The sequence below is a fragment of the Puntigrus tetrazona genome, chromosome 7, assembly GCF_018831695.1.
Source record: "Puntigrus tetrazona isolate hp1 chromosome 7, ASM1883169v1, whole genome shotgun sequence".
In the NCBI taxonomy this organism is placed as follows: Eukaryota; Metazoa; Chordata; class Actinopteri; order Cypriniformes; family Cyprinidae; genus Puntigrus; species Puntigrus tetrazona.
Window position 1 is genome coordinate 7,629,021 of NC_056705.1, and position 17,502 is coordinate 7,646,522.

Consider the following 17,502-nt stretch of genomic DNA (forward strand, 5'->3'; position numbering starts at 1 on the left):
CACACACACACACACACACACACACAGACACACACACACACACACACACACACACACACACACAGACACACACACACACACACACACACACACACACACACACACACACACACACACACACACACACACACACACACACACACACACACACACACACACACACACACACACACACACACACACACACACACACACACACACACACACACACACACACACACACACACACACACACACACACACACACACACACACACACACACACACACACACACACACACACACACACACACACACACACACACACACACAGACACACACACACACACACACACACACACACACACACACACACACACACACACACACACACAGACACACACACACACACACACACACACACACACACACACACACACACACACACACACACACACACACACACACACACACACACACACACACACACACACACACACACACAGACACACACACACACACACACACACACACACACACAAAACACACACACAGACTACACACAAACACACACAGATACACATACACACACACACACACACAGACACACAGACACACACACAGACACAGACACACACACACACACAAACACACACAGAACATCTAATGAGTTAATAATTACAGAGAAGTGAAAAGGGTAAACAGTGATTTCATCATCTTTCCGCCAAATCTTTTTTGTATACAGATAAGACGAAATTTCTCTTCTCCAGCTTGTTTTCACTCTGCTTTTGTTGGACGAGCTCCAGGCTTAAAGAGCGGGAAGGGCTCGGTGACGGATCAGGCATGTGAGAGCAAATGAAATATGCGATAAAACGCTGTTGTACTATGTCAGTAAGATTGCACTTTGCCCGCGTGACTCATTTTAACACAGCAGCAACATTGTTTCCTTACCCATTAATCAATAATTCACCTACATATTAAAGCTTGGTCAAGTTACCCACATGTGTAACCCCTGTGAGGAGAGACACGGGTGAGCTGTCAGTTCATTAACGGGAAAACGGCGTAGCTTCACTGTAAATGTAAAAGTAAAGCTTTACTTACTCTGATAAGCACCTCGCATCAGTACTTGTGTGCATTACCACCAACAGCGGTCAAGATAGCGTTATAATTTTTTACATTAATAGGCTTTGGTGGTTAGATGTGCATTGCCTTCGGTGGACTGGAATGTTGATTGATGAAATGTATAAATGCAAAGAAAAAAAAGTGAACAAATCTCCACAAGCACAAGCTAATCACACGATCTGTCAAGGTGCGTTTTATTTATCCTTCTTAGCCTCAGCTTCAACCGCCTGCATAAAAAGACTTCATTGAACTGCAACTGTAACTTTGGGCCTGTTTGTCAAACATAAATATAATTTAATTAATGCTCACAAGTCACGTAGACATCTTTTATGGTGGTTTTAGAGCTTTACTGACAGGTGTGAACAGTATGAGGTTTATCATGGTTCGGAGCACTTCCTTTAACGCCTCAACCCATTCAGTCATTCTAGTAAATATGTTTTATTGTTATAGCCCTTGTTTGTCAATGTGCTTGTGATAAGGACCATCACGACGACATCTGCTCGATTAGAATTTCGAACATATTGCCCATGTTAAGTCTTTTTAATATTCTATTTGTAAATGTATTGAAATAAAGCTAATAGGCATCTATAAAAATACAGCGCGCGCAGCTAAATTATTTACAGATAAAGTAGAAATGAGAAAAGAGCAGGTGTTTTTATCACGATGGATTCACGAAAGCGTATCTGGTTACTGATTAAAAGGAATGCATTTCTTTGTCGCCAGATTGCGCAAACACTTAAATCTCATCCAAACTGTGCCAAATGGTTTCTTCATGATAGCGAGAAGCCTGAAGCGGACATGGGAACTGGGAAGGAAGAGTTGGAATACAACCAAATCATTTCAAAGAGCTCATAGAAATCATAACTGCATGTCAGTACAGTAGGCATAAGCGACAAATTAGACGTCAGATTATACAGTTGAAACCAGATATTTACATGCACTTCAGAAAAAAACACAATCAAAAGTCAAAAGTTCAATTAGAGTAAACCTTTTCACTTTTAGGTCAATAAATAATCAGGTCAATAATTTGTTAAAATGGCAGAATCGAGCAAGGGAGAATTTTTATGCATTTTGTATTTTATGTACTTTCATCAAAGTCAGAAGTATACATACACTAAGCAAACTCCAGATGACCCTGAGCTTAGGAAGCTTCTGATAGGTTAATTGATTTCGTTTGAGTTAACTGGAGGCACACCTGTGGATGCACACCTCAAACACGGAGCCTCCTTCTTTGACATCACGGGAAAAATCAAGAGAAATCAACCAAGACATCAGGAAAGGAATTGTGGACCTCCACAAGTGTGGCTCATCCTTAGGCGTAATTTCAGATGCCTGAATGTCCCGCGTTCATCCGTTCAGACAATAATGCGCAAGTATAAAAACGTGGGAATGTGTAACCATCATCGAATCCCAGAGAGGAACGAATCAACCCTTGTTGATCAAGACCTTGTGAAGACGCTGGCTGAAACTGGTAAGACAGTGTCATTATACGCAGTAAAACAAGTCCTTTGCCAACATGAGCTGAAAGGTTACTCTGGGAGGAGAAAGCCATTACTTCAAAACCACCATAAAAAGGCCAGACTGCACATGGGGACAAAAATCTTTCCAATTTCTAATCTGACGACCACAGGCCTGCTTTGCTGCATGAGGGACTGGTGCACTTTATAGCATAGATGGCATCATGAGAAAGGAAAGTTCTGTGGATATATTGAAGAAACACATGAAGACGTCAGCCAGAAAGTTAAAGCTTCCGAATGGACAATGACCCCAAGCGTACATCCAAATTAGTTACTAAGTGGCTTAAGGACAACAAAGTCAAGGTATTGGAGTGGCCATCACAAAGCCCTGATCTCGGTCCCATAGAGAATTTGTGGAAGGAGCAAGAAGGCCTATCAACCTGACCCAACTGCACCAGGTTTGTCAAGAGGAGGGGGCCAAAATTCCAGCAAGCTTGTGGAAGGATACCCGAAACGTTTGGCCCAAGTTTCGGGGCAATTCTACCAAATACTAAGGAAGTCTATGTCATTTTTTGACTGATGAAACAAATTCCATCAAATTATCCCTTGCTTGATTTTGACATTTAACAAATGCACAAAAAATATATATTTATCGATCTAAACCAGAAAAAGTTTACCTTGATTTAATGCTTGACTGTATGTTCTGTATGTAAATATCTGGTTTCAATGTGAGACTAACAGGGGTATTTCTTATGGTACTGTAATCTACAGACAGCTTTCTAGTTTAATATTGCACATTTTCTGCTCGTGCGTTCTTCTGAATTTCAAGATTGTCTGAGCATCACTCGTTTTTATATGCTATCATTAATTGGAATTATATAAGACACCAAAACCTGCTGAGCACCAGTTAGTTGCAGCATAATGCATAAAAAGGTATGTAGTAACTAATGAAATATGTGTAACCCCTAAATGATAACATATAGATGCAGAACCAAGAAGTTCATTTGAATGTGATGAGGTAGTCTGATAAGCCTGGCAGTCGTGGAAAACCACTAACATGGTGGGATTCTGCATGTTATCCACCACGCTGTCGTAGAGGTCAGGTGCCACACGAACAGGGGCGCTCTTCATGTCCCCTGACCCAGGGCGAGTGACCAGAAGCACACGAGCCACAAACATGAGCTGAGTCCCGTCTGCTGCTGGAACCGCGCAGGTAGTTTGGGCAGAGTAGCTGGCGCTCACAGCGGGTATGTCCCGTGACCGTAGAGGGTGGCTGAGAGAATAAAAGTAATCAGTAGCTGCCTGACTGGAAATCTATCAGGCCGTTAAACTACAAAGAGGAAGTTCATAATATAGCATGTTGTTCACCCAAAAATTACAATTCTGTCATCACTTGTTGTTGTTTTTTTCACTCCCACAGTTATTGCACGACTTCATAGGAGTGAGCGAGGCGACCTTTAATTTATGATGATTTTTGACATTTTTTGACCCTGATGGTAAAAGACATTATCAACCAAGCAGGTTTAGAACAAAAATGCCAAATATCAGCCTTGGTGATGTATACCGTTCACAAACAAATATTGACAGAATTTAAAATTTAGGCATATTATTAATTTAATCAACCTTAAAAACGACAACAGTTACCATTTTGCCCAGCAAAGTTGCGATTAAAATTTGACGTCTTGATTAATGAGCAGGATTCCTCTGACGTGCCGTGATAAAGGATCTTCTCTCCTGCTCCCACGCTGGTATCATTTCTGTTCTCCAGCTCTGTTTTACGTCCCTCGTATAATCGCCGAAGATTCACATTTTGGATGCGCTGGATCTGTTGTAATGCATTTGTACAAATGTATTTGATGGACCTGTTGTTCTTCATAAAAGCACTATAAACTATAAAGACTATACTGTCTTGAAAAATCATAACAATGTACAATAACTAGATCAATAGTTTCAAAAGGGTAAAAACAAACAATAGGTATCTAACTCTAATCCCAGATATAAATTGAGATGTTATGTAGCTAGAGTTTTTAATGTTCTTCAGTGTGGTTTTTGAGATGGTGTTAGGTCTCAAACCTTGAGCACAGTTTTTTTGACAGTCGTCTTGAAGCCCATCTTCACGGTCTGGTACTCTTTGGATGACTGATCTAGGTCAATCACTTCTAAAGTCTCAGTAATGTTGTCCCAGTAGATTGGCACAGTGAAATCTAAAACGTAATAGATGTAGATCATTGGATTTTAACCAGGCGAAGATTTTATCTGACACAGCACTGAACAACATGATCATATATTTTCATATACTTTGAAAGCGGTTGCTGACCTGACAAGTTCTGCAGTCGTTTGAGAGTGGTCACCTGTGTCAAATTTCGTGCTTTCATGTTTTTTAAATCCACAGTCCATTTCACACCCTGTGCATCCACAATACCATCTATCACATCTGCTTTCTCAAGCTTAAAATTCATGTCTTTTGGTAATTTCTGCCAATTACCCCGCGGTCCCAGAATGCACCACGTGACTTGACTGAAGAGGAACATTTGGTCCTTCTCTCTTACCTTAGAGTTTGGGAGAATATATATAAGTGCAGTGTATCTGTATGGACACTCATAGCACAACTGCGCTATATGTCAGCGTGCTGTCATAGCTTGTCCTTCTCACCTGTCTGCGAAGAGCATCTTGTATCAGCATAGCCACCTCACTCACTCCTTCCTTCAGTCCTTTTACAACCCATCTATTAGAACTGATCTCCTTTAACTGCAGGTGCAGAGAATTGACTTTAGAGCGCAGCAGGTCCTTCTCATCCAGAGTGAGGCACTCAATCTCATCAGGAGAGAAAGTGTGTGTGGAGCACTGGACCTCATACGCCGCTGAAGCTCTCTACAGGCATCAGAAACATCATTATTGGTGTAACCAATGACTAAAAATACTGCTCTGCTCTCAGTGTCAGGCAAAGACATCACTATAGAACTCAGGTCCAAAGTGACTGGTAAGGGTAAGGAATGGGATGTCGATCTAGTTGATCCACTGCGCCCTCTGGTGGTTACACTGGTAGCTAAAAGTGGTCCAGGAGCTGAAAATAGTGAATGGCCAAAAAGTGACATTGAATGTTTTGAATTACGTTTTATAATGCGTAAGTTGGGCAAGTAATGAAATGCATCTGCATTACACATATTTACCTGTTAACTGTATATTACCACCAAAAATTTGCTCTGCCGTTGTTTTGAATGCCAGGAAAACGTTAATCTTTAATAGAACGATGCGAATATTTCTGAGATGATTCAGATTCGCTCCTTGTATACCATCCTTTATTCCCTCTAGAATGGACTTGGCCACCACACTTGGATCCAAACCCCCTTGTCCTGCAAAGCCAACAAATTTATCTTGACATAGCCAATTATGGTGCCAAACATGCCTGCTATCCCATTCACCCATAGCTGTTAAAATACATGGAGATATTTTACAATCTGACTTTAACAATTATTACTTTTAAACAGAGCTTCAAGATGGGTGAAAATACATAAAACAAACAAATCTCAATGTAAGAAATAGTGAAGCTACTGACCAGCACAGATCGCAGGAATGGCCACAGACCTGTAGCAGCCCTGGTCACACTGAACCACTATTTGTTTTGCCAAGGTCTTGATAACTTCAGGGTTTCTCTCTCCACAAACATGCATGATGGTTTTACATGGGAAGCCTCCTGGTGGGTTGTGAAGATCTGCCCGCTCCCTACATGAGCTACAGAATATATGTAAGGAATTTTGTTAGATGACTTAGTGCATGTAGATACTGGATTATTTAAATAAATTATGTAGTTTTTTTTTTTAAAGTGACATTAATTTATTAATTGTTTAATACCCAGAGAAGGTTGTGCATTCTAATTATTTTTCCAAATGGGTTCAGCTAAGTATTTGTCATTTCTTGAGGCTTTCTAAAACTCCATCTAAAATATAAGTCTATGCATCCTATAAGAATTCTGTTTAAAATACTTCCAATGTTTGTATACAGAGTTTTTTTAAATTCATTTAAAAATCAGAAGATGAAGTAGTTTGTTTTTCTTACCCCTGTTAGTTGAGTCTGAATTTGAGGTCCTGCCTTAGTTAGGATGTCCTTACACACTCCTGTGATGGATAGGATAAAAACACTCACTTATGCGCTACACTTTGTATCAAGAATGTTTTGGTTATTGTTTAGAAATCTACATTAATACCAGCCGCCTGGAAGTCCTTGAAGTTGGTGGTGTTCACGATGGCATCAGTAGTCTCATTGGTAATGTCTCCAAAGACTAGATGGATTTCAATCCCATGTACTGGCATGATGATCTCATCAAGGTCAGAGGTCAGAGAGTCAAACAGAGCTGTGGTGAAAGTAAACGATGTGTGCAGGTTTGGTTAAAAGGTTACATCCCCAAAAATAATGTAATAACACTTTCTCGAGCGGCCTACACGTCTTTAGGCTACTTCAGTCAGCATAAGTAAGAGAACATCTGAAATGTGGATATTTATCATACAAAAACACATGGATTTGCTACAGGAGGCCTTTATTCACCCTTTTGAGCCATGTGGAGGATGTTTTATTATGTTTATGCGCACTTTATTTAGCATGTTTTAGAATGACAAAGGGAACCACCCTCCTGCTTCAAATGATAGACCTTAGAAGTGCCAGGACAATGTTTAATGTAACTGTAATTGATTCGTCACATACACCCAGATGCTTTTAAGGCAAGTAAAAGACAGGCTAATTTTTATGTTTGGGTGAATTAACCCTTTAATCGTTGTATTTTTCCAATGCAACAACAATTCACTCTGAGGCGGTACTCTCCAAACTCGTCCTTTTTGAACATCCTACTGCTTGTTCGCTTGATCATATTCCATCTCATCTCCTTCAAGCCATTTTTTCCTGCAGTTGTACCTGCACTCACTCACTCTTTCCCCTCAGCTTTCAGACAGGCTCATATAACCATGCTACTTAAAAACCTAACCTTAACCTAACCGCCTCTTTTAGAAAACTACAGACCTTCTTCCTTTCATTGCAAAAACACTTCAATGAGCTGTGTTAAACCAAGAGTCTGCATTTCTCACACAGACTGCATATCATCAATAGTTGTCTGAATCTGCTGCTTTTGACACAGTAACCTAGCAGAACCTCCTGTCAGCTCTCAGAAGCTGCACTCCAGTGGTTTAAATCGTGCCCTCAGATAAGTCCTTCAAGGTATCTTGGACAGATGATGCGCCCAATTTATTTAACTACTGGTGTGCCACAGGGCTCAGCTTCTTGGACCACTTCTCTTCTCTAGTTATGATTGATAATCAGCTGACTTTCTCAGATCACATTGGAACATGCTTCACGACGCCTGGTTCATGCTCTTGTTCTGTCAAGGCTGGACTATTGCAGTGTTCTCTCTGTAGGTCTTCCAGCCAGTTCTATCAAACCTTTACATTTAATCCAGAATGCGGCTTCAAGATTCACTTTTTATTAAGTGAAAAATCCACATTATACTTCTGTTTGCACTAGCTACCAATAGCTGGGCAATGAGCAAGGCATTCATGTTTGCCTATAAAACCACCCCTGGCTCTGTTCCCAAAGAGGCACAAAGTCACTTTCACAGACTTTTACATTAAATGTTCCTCCCTGGTGGCATAACCTGCCCCTAACACTAGTTTGCTCAATTCTTTTCTATTCTGTTTGTTTACTTTATATTTATTATACAATTAAAAAAAACTGTACAGTGTACTTTGTTGGCTAACTGAGACTGTTAGCCTAACTGTTATAGCACTTGCATGTCATTGCTCTTTAGCTGATTTTGATTGCTTCCGTTGTGCTCATTTGTAGGTCGCTTTGGATAAAGGTGTCTGCTAAATGATTACATGTGAAAGTAAATACTCTGTGTGCAAGAGCACTCTGGGTCACAAAATCTTATTCTGAATCCGATTCTGATGCTTGATTCTCATTCACTAATTTGAATGTACAGAATTATGATTTTGAAGTCATGGTGACAAAATGTGATGTGATAGGTCCATGTGCTATTATATCTGACTTATAAGTGGTTAATTCAATATTAGGACTTATGATTTAAATAAAAAAATAAAAAAATCAAGAAAATTTAAATTGCCCAAAATGGATGACATGGGAAAATTGGATACCATTAAATTGGATACCTTCAGCGCTTTCCTAAATCTATTACCTTGCCCTGCATTGTCCACCATTTTTGCACTCAGATTCACACAGACTGTCTGGAACATCTGGAAAATAATTCCAAAAAAGAGTTAGGAAAAAACATCACTGCAATAAACTTCATTGCATTGTGCGTGTGATAGCTATAGCTTACCTCTTCAGAATTAGCGTAATTAGGCATTATTGTGATATGGATGGAATGTAGGTGACCAGTAGGGCCAGATAAAAATTCACAGATCTCATGAGTAAGAATATTGACAGCATCTTTGACTGCTATTGACAGCACTATGCCGGGTCCAATTACTGGCAATGCAATCGAACCCCAAGAGTTCTGCTCAAACAGCTCAAAAACTCTGGCAAGCCCAGAGCGGAGCGCCTAAAAACATCAAAAACACATCCTTAAAGAATACATAAATGGTGTTAAAACTACTAAATCTTTTCTTTAAATCCCAACATATTCAACCATTTTTTATTGTCATACTTTTTCACTGTTGTGCTTATTTCCTTTGGAGCACATTCTATGAAGAAAACCTTGGAGCATCCCAACGCTGGTGTCGCATCCACCTCCAGCACTTCTCCAGGCCTAAGAGTCTGATTTCCTTTTGCATTGTTGAAGTTATTTTGAAGCTGTTGTCCTGCTTTATTCAACAGGGATGATCCAATTAAGGTTGAGGTCATGTTTGTTTGGATCATCGGAGCCACAAACACATCTGCCTGTTAATTAAGTGAGTGATGATAGTTACTTAACAGTGCTGTTCAGAAGGTATAACATATTAATACTAGTACTGTTGTTGGGTCATATAATGTCCAATTTCCACAAGTTGAAATGAGTCTTAATGAAAAGTCTGTAACATAGTATGATGTAAATTTCTAATTGGTAGTGTAAAAAACCTTTAATACCCTGTCAAAAATAGCTCTTTTTAAAACTATCAGTATTGTGTAATTTTTCTTTAAATGTTAATGAGCTCTGCTGACTCCGCCCCTCTCTCCAAGCCACTCTCTGAGGGATTGTTTACTTCAGCAGCATTCATCATGAAATTTGCTAATTAGCATGTTATTAGGAAAGGCGATTTGCAAAGATTCATTAAAAACGTATTTTGTAGGTCAAGCTGGATCAGACGATTTAGATAGTTTAGAGGAGCATTCTCTGCAGAACCAAACATAACATTAATCCTCTGCTGTCTTTAGCAACTAAATAATGTTTATTATTACAACAACAAAACACCTCAATAATCTCAGACTGATGAAAGCTCACTCAGTGCAGGTCTGAGGTAAGGCACCAGTATAGTCTGTGCTGAAACGCTACTGTCAATCAAACTACTGTGGGAGGGGCCTGTCTGTGTGACATCACAACAATGGCTCAGTTTGAGAAAGGGGTAATTTTAGTAGAATAAAAATGCACTGGGTGGATTTTTATAATTAGGTGGTTGTGAACACACACTGCTAACACACTTTTCATTTCAAACAACTTGTAAAAGTGCATGTAGCATCATACGACCCCTTTAACAAGTAATCCAAAATAAGGACACTTCAGCCTTACCTGTTGTTGCTCAAGGCCACCAACCACAACTTTAATGTTTATTTTTTCGTCACGATCTGTAGAGTCTTGGTAAGAAGCAGATGGCTGGAGACTGATACTGCTTGTGTTTCTGGGAATTTGAACTCTTTCTTGCTTATCCTCAATAGGCAGTATCACAACCACAAAAGAATTCTTCACTAATTGCAAGTTTCTTGCACCGTCACCTTGAAAAAACTGTTTAACTCCAGGTCCTTTCACTTCACATTGTTTAGTGGCAATACTCTGAAGAAATGAATTCAGACCATCCTTCAAACTCTCAACTTCACAGCGAGGTCCAGTGAGGTGGACGCATGGGGGTAGGCAGACATGTTGTCTTTATATCCACACTGCTTTTCTTAACACCGCCATCGCCAAGATCTCAGAGAAGTGCTCTGCCATTTCTGGCCTGGGTAGAGGCAGGGAGACATGATGGCTCTGCTGATTTCTTTTATATTCCAGTAAAATGTTCTTCAGTTTATCAACTTCAGTAGTGAAGCCCACCAGTTGCACTTTGGGGTCAGAGCTTGATTCATCCTGGTATTGAACCTCGACTTTAACGCTCTCCACGATTGGCCTGTTTGACGGCTTCCTTCAAATCCTCCTTCAGTGTATTAGATGCAGATGACTCCAGGCGCACAGTCTCCAAACACACTTCTCTCTGCACAGCAGCGGCTGCCTCTCTAGCGCTCCATCAGACAGACTCAACAGAAGAAGATCTGAACCTGAAGCCTCCAGCACGACCGGGCTGCGGAGGCTCTGCTGAAATCTGTTTTGGAAGTGCTGTATACTGCCACTTGATTCCAAGAAGGTCATTAGATCACGATGTGATGGGATCCTCTTCTTTTTGATTTCGTGTTAATTTTAAAAGCTTGTTTTCACCTGCTTGGACCTCTTCCTCTGAACCCTTCAGAAGAACAACACCCGCTTGTTCCTGTGCGATCTTAAGAGCAGGTAAATTAGACCTCACGTGACTGCTCAAACTGCTCTTTGATGAGCTCATATTGTTTTTCTGAAACACAACACTGTTCTTGAATCTGCCGTTTTTTCCTGCAAGCCGCTTAGAAATTTAAACATCTTCTCCACTTCTGTTCGTTCTCCGACCACCACAGCTAAACATGTTAGTTCTTCAAAATAGATTTTTAAGTTATCATTTTGGAGGAAAGAGTTTTCTTGAGAATTGCAGATTTGTCACTTTCAACCTCGAAGTGGATGATATAGCGTGACTTTAGAGTCTCAAGCACTTTATCTACGGCAAATTCCCATTTCTCCTGAAGAAAAGCTGTGGCAGTTGGGTCCATCATCACAACCAACTCTTCACAGTCAATGTTGATCTTGAAAGTGCTGTAGGCCTTAGAAAGGCATTTTTCCAAATCTGAATATGGGCTTTTACAGTCACTGAAGAAGCGTAGTAGATAATGGTCGAGTTTAAAACCTTCTCCCAATTTTTATCACTTGCACATTTCTAACAAATGAAAAAAGTAAAGACAATTATCTGAAACTTTCTGACACTGGTACCAGCCTGGTATATTGTTTTCTTAACAATGTAAGTTTAAATTTAAAATGGACATGCCAACATAAAAAAACAGAGCAAAAAAACGAATCCCAAACTGCCAGATTTTTTATCAACGAGGTTTCAACTCATTATTTTTGCAACTTGCAATTGCAATCTAAATGCATACTTTAAATAGTGTGTACACTTAAATGCTACATAAGACGTCCATGTGCAAAAATGTGTTTTGTTGATACTGATATAATTTCATTGGTATCAGCCCTATAGCGTCTTATTATTCCAAATGAATTTGGTTAAATGTAAGAATCTGACTGATAATAATACAATTTAGTTGTAACAATCAAAAACAAAACAAAAAGCCCTTATAAATGGCAAAAAATCAAACAAATAGATTGCTACCCACACACAGTTAGATCCAGACTCGAGAAGGTCTGGCAAAATATGTATTTGAGTATATTAACTATATAGTTCAAAGAGCGTACAGTGCAAGCTAATTAAAAGCAAGGCATTGATATTTTTTAGCTCTTGAAGCACCTTGATTTTTACAGTTGGAGTACAAGAGTATCTTTTCAATGATGGCACAGAATCTAAAGAATATGACCATTTTTGAGTGTTATTTCCTGTCAATATGATGTTATTTCATGTCAATATATACTGTAGTTTAAGTAAAGTTATGCATAGCAGGTGATTTCCGAGAACTGTTCAAGGTATTTACTCTAACTATGCAGAGATTTGTCTCCCTTTTGTTTTTGAAAAACAGGTCTGACCACCTTGCAGGAAGCAAGGCACAGCACATATAGAAATCGAAGCAAAATCTCTGTTTATTTTAGACTGTGCCACCTACCTGATCTGCGGGTGCTGTAGGTGGTTTACTGTTTTCAGCAACTTTTTCACGTCTTAATGAAACTTGGATCTCCTCTTGTCCGTCTACTTTGATTGCATGATCTTTTCGTTCTAGTACTCTTTCCTGGGCTTTAATACAAATGCATTTTGATGAGAATAAAGAACTGTAATTTTAATAAACGGAATATTTTTATGTTTTGAGAAGCATAAATGAGATGGCATGGGTTCTAACTACATTAAACGCTTAAAAACGCTTACTCTTTTGTCCATAAAACTTATCTTGTAGGTGTTGTTACCCACTTTGTCGATCTCACAGTTCCCCCCTCCAGACTTTCTCCTGATTTTAAAGTATAGTTGTATTTGTCCAAGTTCCTCATTCGAGAGACTATTTGCATCAAAAAACACATCATGCTGGTAGTTCTCCATCTTTAATGGATTGTTGCATTGAGCTTCTAGATAAATATAGGTGCTCTAAAATGCTTTCACTTTTGTTTGTCTCGTATTACAGGCTGTGGTTTCCATGGCCACTCCTACGGCTTCCTCTTGATGCTTTGAGATTTATGTAAGTGGCACAGAAGCATATAGATTTGTGCTATAACATTATACATGTGACTTTAATAATGCATTAGTGAATTCTGAAATGCTGTGGAACTAGTGTTCATTCTTAGTTCATGTTCACTAACGTTTTTAACCAATGCTAACTAGTTTTAGAATGACAGAAACAGAAATAAGGTGGCAAATCAATGCTAGTATTTGCCCAAGATATGGGTGAGATGCATGGTAATGTAAAGTAATGTAATGTAAATTGACTCACCCTCAAGCCATCCTATTCTTTAAGACAAATTTAATTGGAGATATATTTAAAAAACAAGCATTATAATGGCAGTGAATGGGTGTTATTTTTTCAGACGTCCAAAAAGTGTATCCTCCCATAGTAAAAAATGTCTCACACAGCTCAGGAGTGAGTAAAGGCATTTTTAAGGAATATATCCATTTTTAAATTAGTTTAAACTGTGATCTCTATAGCTCCCACTAACTGGCATATGCACATTGGCAATAATATAACGCTCTGGATGAACAATGAAGGGTTTAGACTCCAGCAATCAGCTTTTTTTATGGATTGATGCGGCTTATTGACGTCTTTTGACTGCTGGTAAAGTAACACCCACCCACTGCCATTATAAAACCTGGAAGAGCCAGTATGTTCTTAAATATAACTAATTTGAAAGAAGAATACATTTAAGATGACTTGAGGGTGAATAAATAATGGGGTCCTTTTCGTTTTGGGGTGAGCAATCTCTTTAAGGATCACTTAATAATGTTTAAGGTCTGCTTGGAAGGTTTGTCATGACACAGCGATCTGAAATACAGAAATACAATGAACAGCAAGCGCACAGAAAACAAGTGGTGGGTTGATTGCAAGCCTGACCAAGCTAAAAAGGAAGTCACAGTGGCACGTCCTTATTTTCGCTTTGGCGGTTTGAGAAGGCAGAACAATTGATGAGCTCAGCTGTCAAAGTTGATCTGATCCAAAAAACAACATCAAAAGTTTTGTCATAAAGGGAAAAGTTTGGAATATCATACATTTCTCAGACTTTTTTTAAATTGCTCTTAATCAAACAACTTGTGATTCATTAAAGCATTAGTAAATGCTGAAATTAACATTTACTTAAGATTAATCAATGATTTAAAAGCATTGTTCAATCTTGGTTTATGTAAACTAATGCAGTTAACTAATGAACCCTAATGTAAAGTGTTAACGTGTAAAGTTTTTGCCTACTTCTGTTGTTTGCGCAATCAATAATTCACCACTTAACCATACAATCTGTGTGCTTGTAACAAAATAATAATATCACTTGTGTATCATTTCCATAATCAGCTTCAAATGATAACACACGTTTTTCTTATGCCAGATGTTCCAAAAATATATATTTTTATATTTATACTATTTAAGGTTATTATCAATGTACGATATTTTAGTACTTAAGTAAAAGAAACATCAAGTGACAAATGATTATGTCAGCATCTAGTTTTTGTGTAGTGATGAAAAAAGCAGAAAGCCTATATTTGCAACAGCCTTGGTGTTGTCAGAAAAATTATAAACATAACTAAATGATGTTGGAAACAAGAACAATACATATTAATTTAATTATTGTTTAATATACATTTTTGATTTGACTTAATCAGGACTGCAGACGCTCACTCCTCTGTAACAGTATAATGACCGATATCATAAATTTGAACTGCAAAACACAAAATATATAATTATGCTGATTGATTGATTATTCTAGTTAATCAATCAGGTTAACCCCATCTGTAGGGATCTCACCATGATCTTTGTAGTATTTGATTGTCAGTATGACGGACACTAGTGGATATGGAGAAGCTGCCAGCAGAAAACTGAGCAGTTTGAGAACTGGGAGAACCGGCAGTGGAGCTTCTGAACCTGAAAAAATACAAATAATTATTAAAATATGTTTATCTCCGGTTCTGATTTAGCTTTTTCTGCTTTTACAATGCTGCCATAATGTAGCGAACAATTACATGTCACACTGAAAAGCATGCAACATTTTGACAATTAGTGGACTGAAATACGAGTTGAGCAAGGTCCTGATGTGAGTCGGTGCAGATCACTCACCCGACACAGAGAGAGGCACAGTATCACAGAATGACTGTCTGCAGCTGTAACACCTGCATTTCTGCTCACTCTCTACAGTGATCTTGAGTTCTTTCTCCTCAGAGCTGTCCTGTTTGTCTCCACGCTGCCAATTGTACGTCCAACCCTTCCCCTGTATGTCACATGAAAGAGTGACAGTCTCTCCTCTGGGAGTATCTGGGATGATACAGGCTGAGCAGTCAGAAGAGCTTTAAGTGCCTCTACAAGAACTGAACAAACAGAGGTTGTGGTAAAACATCCAAAGAAGCCACAATAATGTTCATCTCTGCACACGTGGCACTGTTTATTTCAAGTTTTTGTCATCAAGAGGGTGCATGCAATTTTTAGATGTATTGGACTTAACTTGTCCTCACCTCATGCCTTTCCAGCAAATTTGTTTGGTGCATATCAACAGCTAAAGTGTGGCCCAGATTAGTTAGTGTTTGCCGGCACAAAACTGGTCCACATCTTCTTAGCCAGAACTGAGAACCCAACCCACGTTGAGCCAAATGATAAAAACAGATGTGGCTGATATATGGACTTTAAATGATATTCTTATATGGTAAAGGGCTGATGAACCACATGTATCTGTGCCCGCGCCATGTGTGCTCCGGCCCATTGCCGCCTCAAGTTTTCCCACCCTCCCACCCTTGCCACACGCCCAGCAGCCTCTGTGCTCAATCTCAGCTCACCATCTGGTGCTCGCCACGGCCTGCCGGTCTCCATCGCCGCCGTGGGTGAAGGATCCTCGCCTCACCGTCCCGCCTCCGAGTCCCGGACTCCACCTCTGCTCGTAGACCCGCCGGCTCCCCTAGGCTCCTAGCTTCCTCCTCTCCACCGTGGTCCGTCAGTCCACCAGCTCCACCAGGCTACATCGTCCCTCCAGCTCCGCCTTGGTCAGTCGTCGACCATCTGTTGCCTCAGGATTCCTCTCCTCCGGCTTCGCCTCATCCCTCCATCCCTCCAGCTCTGTCAGGCTCCTCCTTCCCTCCGGCTCCACCTCGCTCTGGCTCCACCACGTCCTTCCTGTCCCCCGTCTCCGCATCGGTCACCGGCTCCTGCAGCGCCGCCTTGGGCCTCCAGCGCCGGCGGCCACCCCTGGCTCTTCGCCTCAGTCTCCTCCATCACCTGCTCCGCAGGTGCCGGTCGGCCCCATAGAGTCGATGGCCGTTCCTCCTCCATGGCTCCTCCCTCCGTCGGCTCCACCATGGATCATCATGGCTGGGCTCTGGATCTCCTCCTGCTCCGGACTCCTTCTATCTCTTCCCTGGCTCCTCCCTCCGTCTGCACCTCCCTGGACTCCTGTCTGCCTACACCCCTCCTGGGGACCGTCCTCCTCCAGAACCTCCTCCCAAGATCCAGTATCCCCAATTCCTAGTTTTTTTTGTTTTTTTTTATGTTACTTTAGGTGCGAGGACGCACCTTCCAGGAGGGGGGAGTTATGTCTCATCTCTGGACTCTTTGGTATTGTTTTTGTCTCTGTGCTACATGCTCTCTGTGCCCCTACCTTCCCTTTGTGTTTATTGTATAATTGTCTTCAGCTGTGTCTCGTTAGTTTAGTCAGTTATGTTGTATATTTAAGTCCTGTGTGTTTGTCCAATTGTGGAGGTTACCTACTTGTGGTTTATGGCCTGCCTGCCTGCCTGTAATTATTATTATTTTGCCCGTTTGAGATTAAATCTGTTTAAGTTTATTTTGTTTCTCGAGTGCTCCTTCCTGGTCAAACCACCAAACGTGACAATATGTATAACCTAGTAATAATGTACAGTTATTTACAGATATGAACTGAAACTGATTAAGTTCTGCTCATGCAGTGGTTAAAATTAGACTGTTTGGTACAACTTTCTGTACGGATAAGTGTACCATACACCCCTAGAAAACATTTAAAACAACAAAACTGCACTCACCTGAATAATATATCCGGGAAAAGGCTGTAGTTCTAAATAGTGAGCTTTTTCTTTTGAGAGTTGAAATAGTATATACATTTTCAGCATTTTTTTTTATCCCAATAGCAATACGGGAATACACAAAGCAACCAATAGCATTGTTGAATGGGCTACGATGTGGACTGCAACTAACCTGCCACACATGATTATAACAGTTTATATATGTTTTTCTGAACAAAAGCCAAATATTAACCATAAGTTGGTATATGGCTCTCATTTGTGTGCTGTAAATCTGGACCATATATATTGTGAAGGGCAGCGAA

At 40.1% G+C, this 17,502-nt stretch overlaps 1 protein-coding gene across 1 annotated transcript; it reads right to left on the bottom strand.

Moving 5' to 3' along the window:
* Window positions 1-3,796: 3,796 nt before the first annotated feature.
* LOC122349562 (protein mono-ADP-ribosyltransferase PARP14) lies at window positions 3,797-6,229 on the bottom strand. The gene is made up of 8 exons (XM_043245658.1): window positions 6,115-6,229; window positions 5,852-5,911; window positions 5,480-5,622; window positions 5,211-5,429; window positions 4,876-5,107; window positions 4,632-4,762; window positions 4,203-4,383; window positions 3,797-3,831 (listed from the first exon to the last, which is right to left on the bottom strand). The coding sequence occupies exons 1-8, from the start codon at window positions 6,227-6,229 to the stop codon at window positions 3,797-3,799; spliced, it is 1,116 nt and encodes a 371-aa protein (XP_043101593.1).
* Between the last annotated feature and the right edge of the window lie 11,273 nt (window positions 6,230-17,502).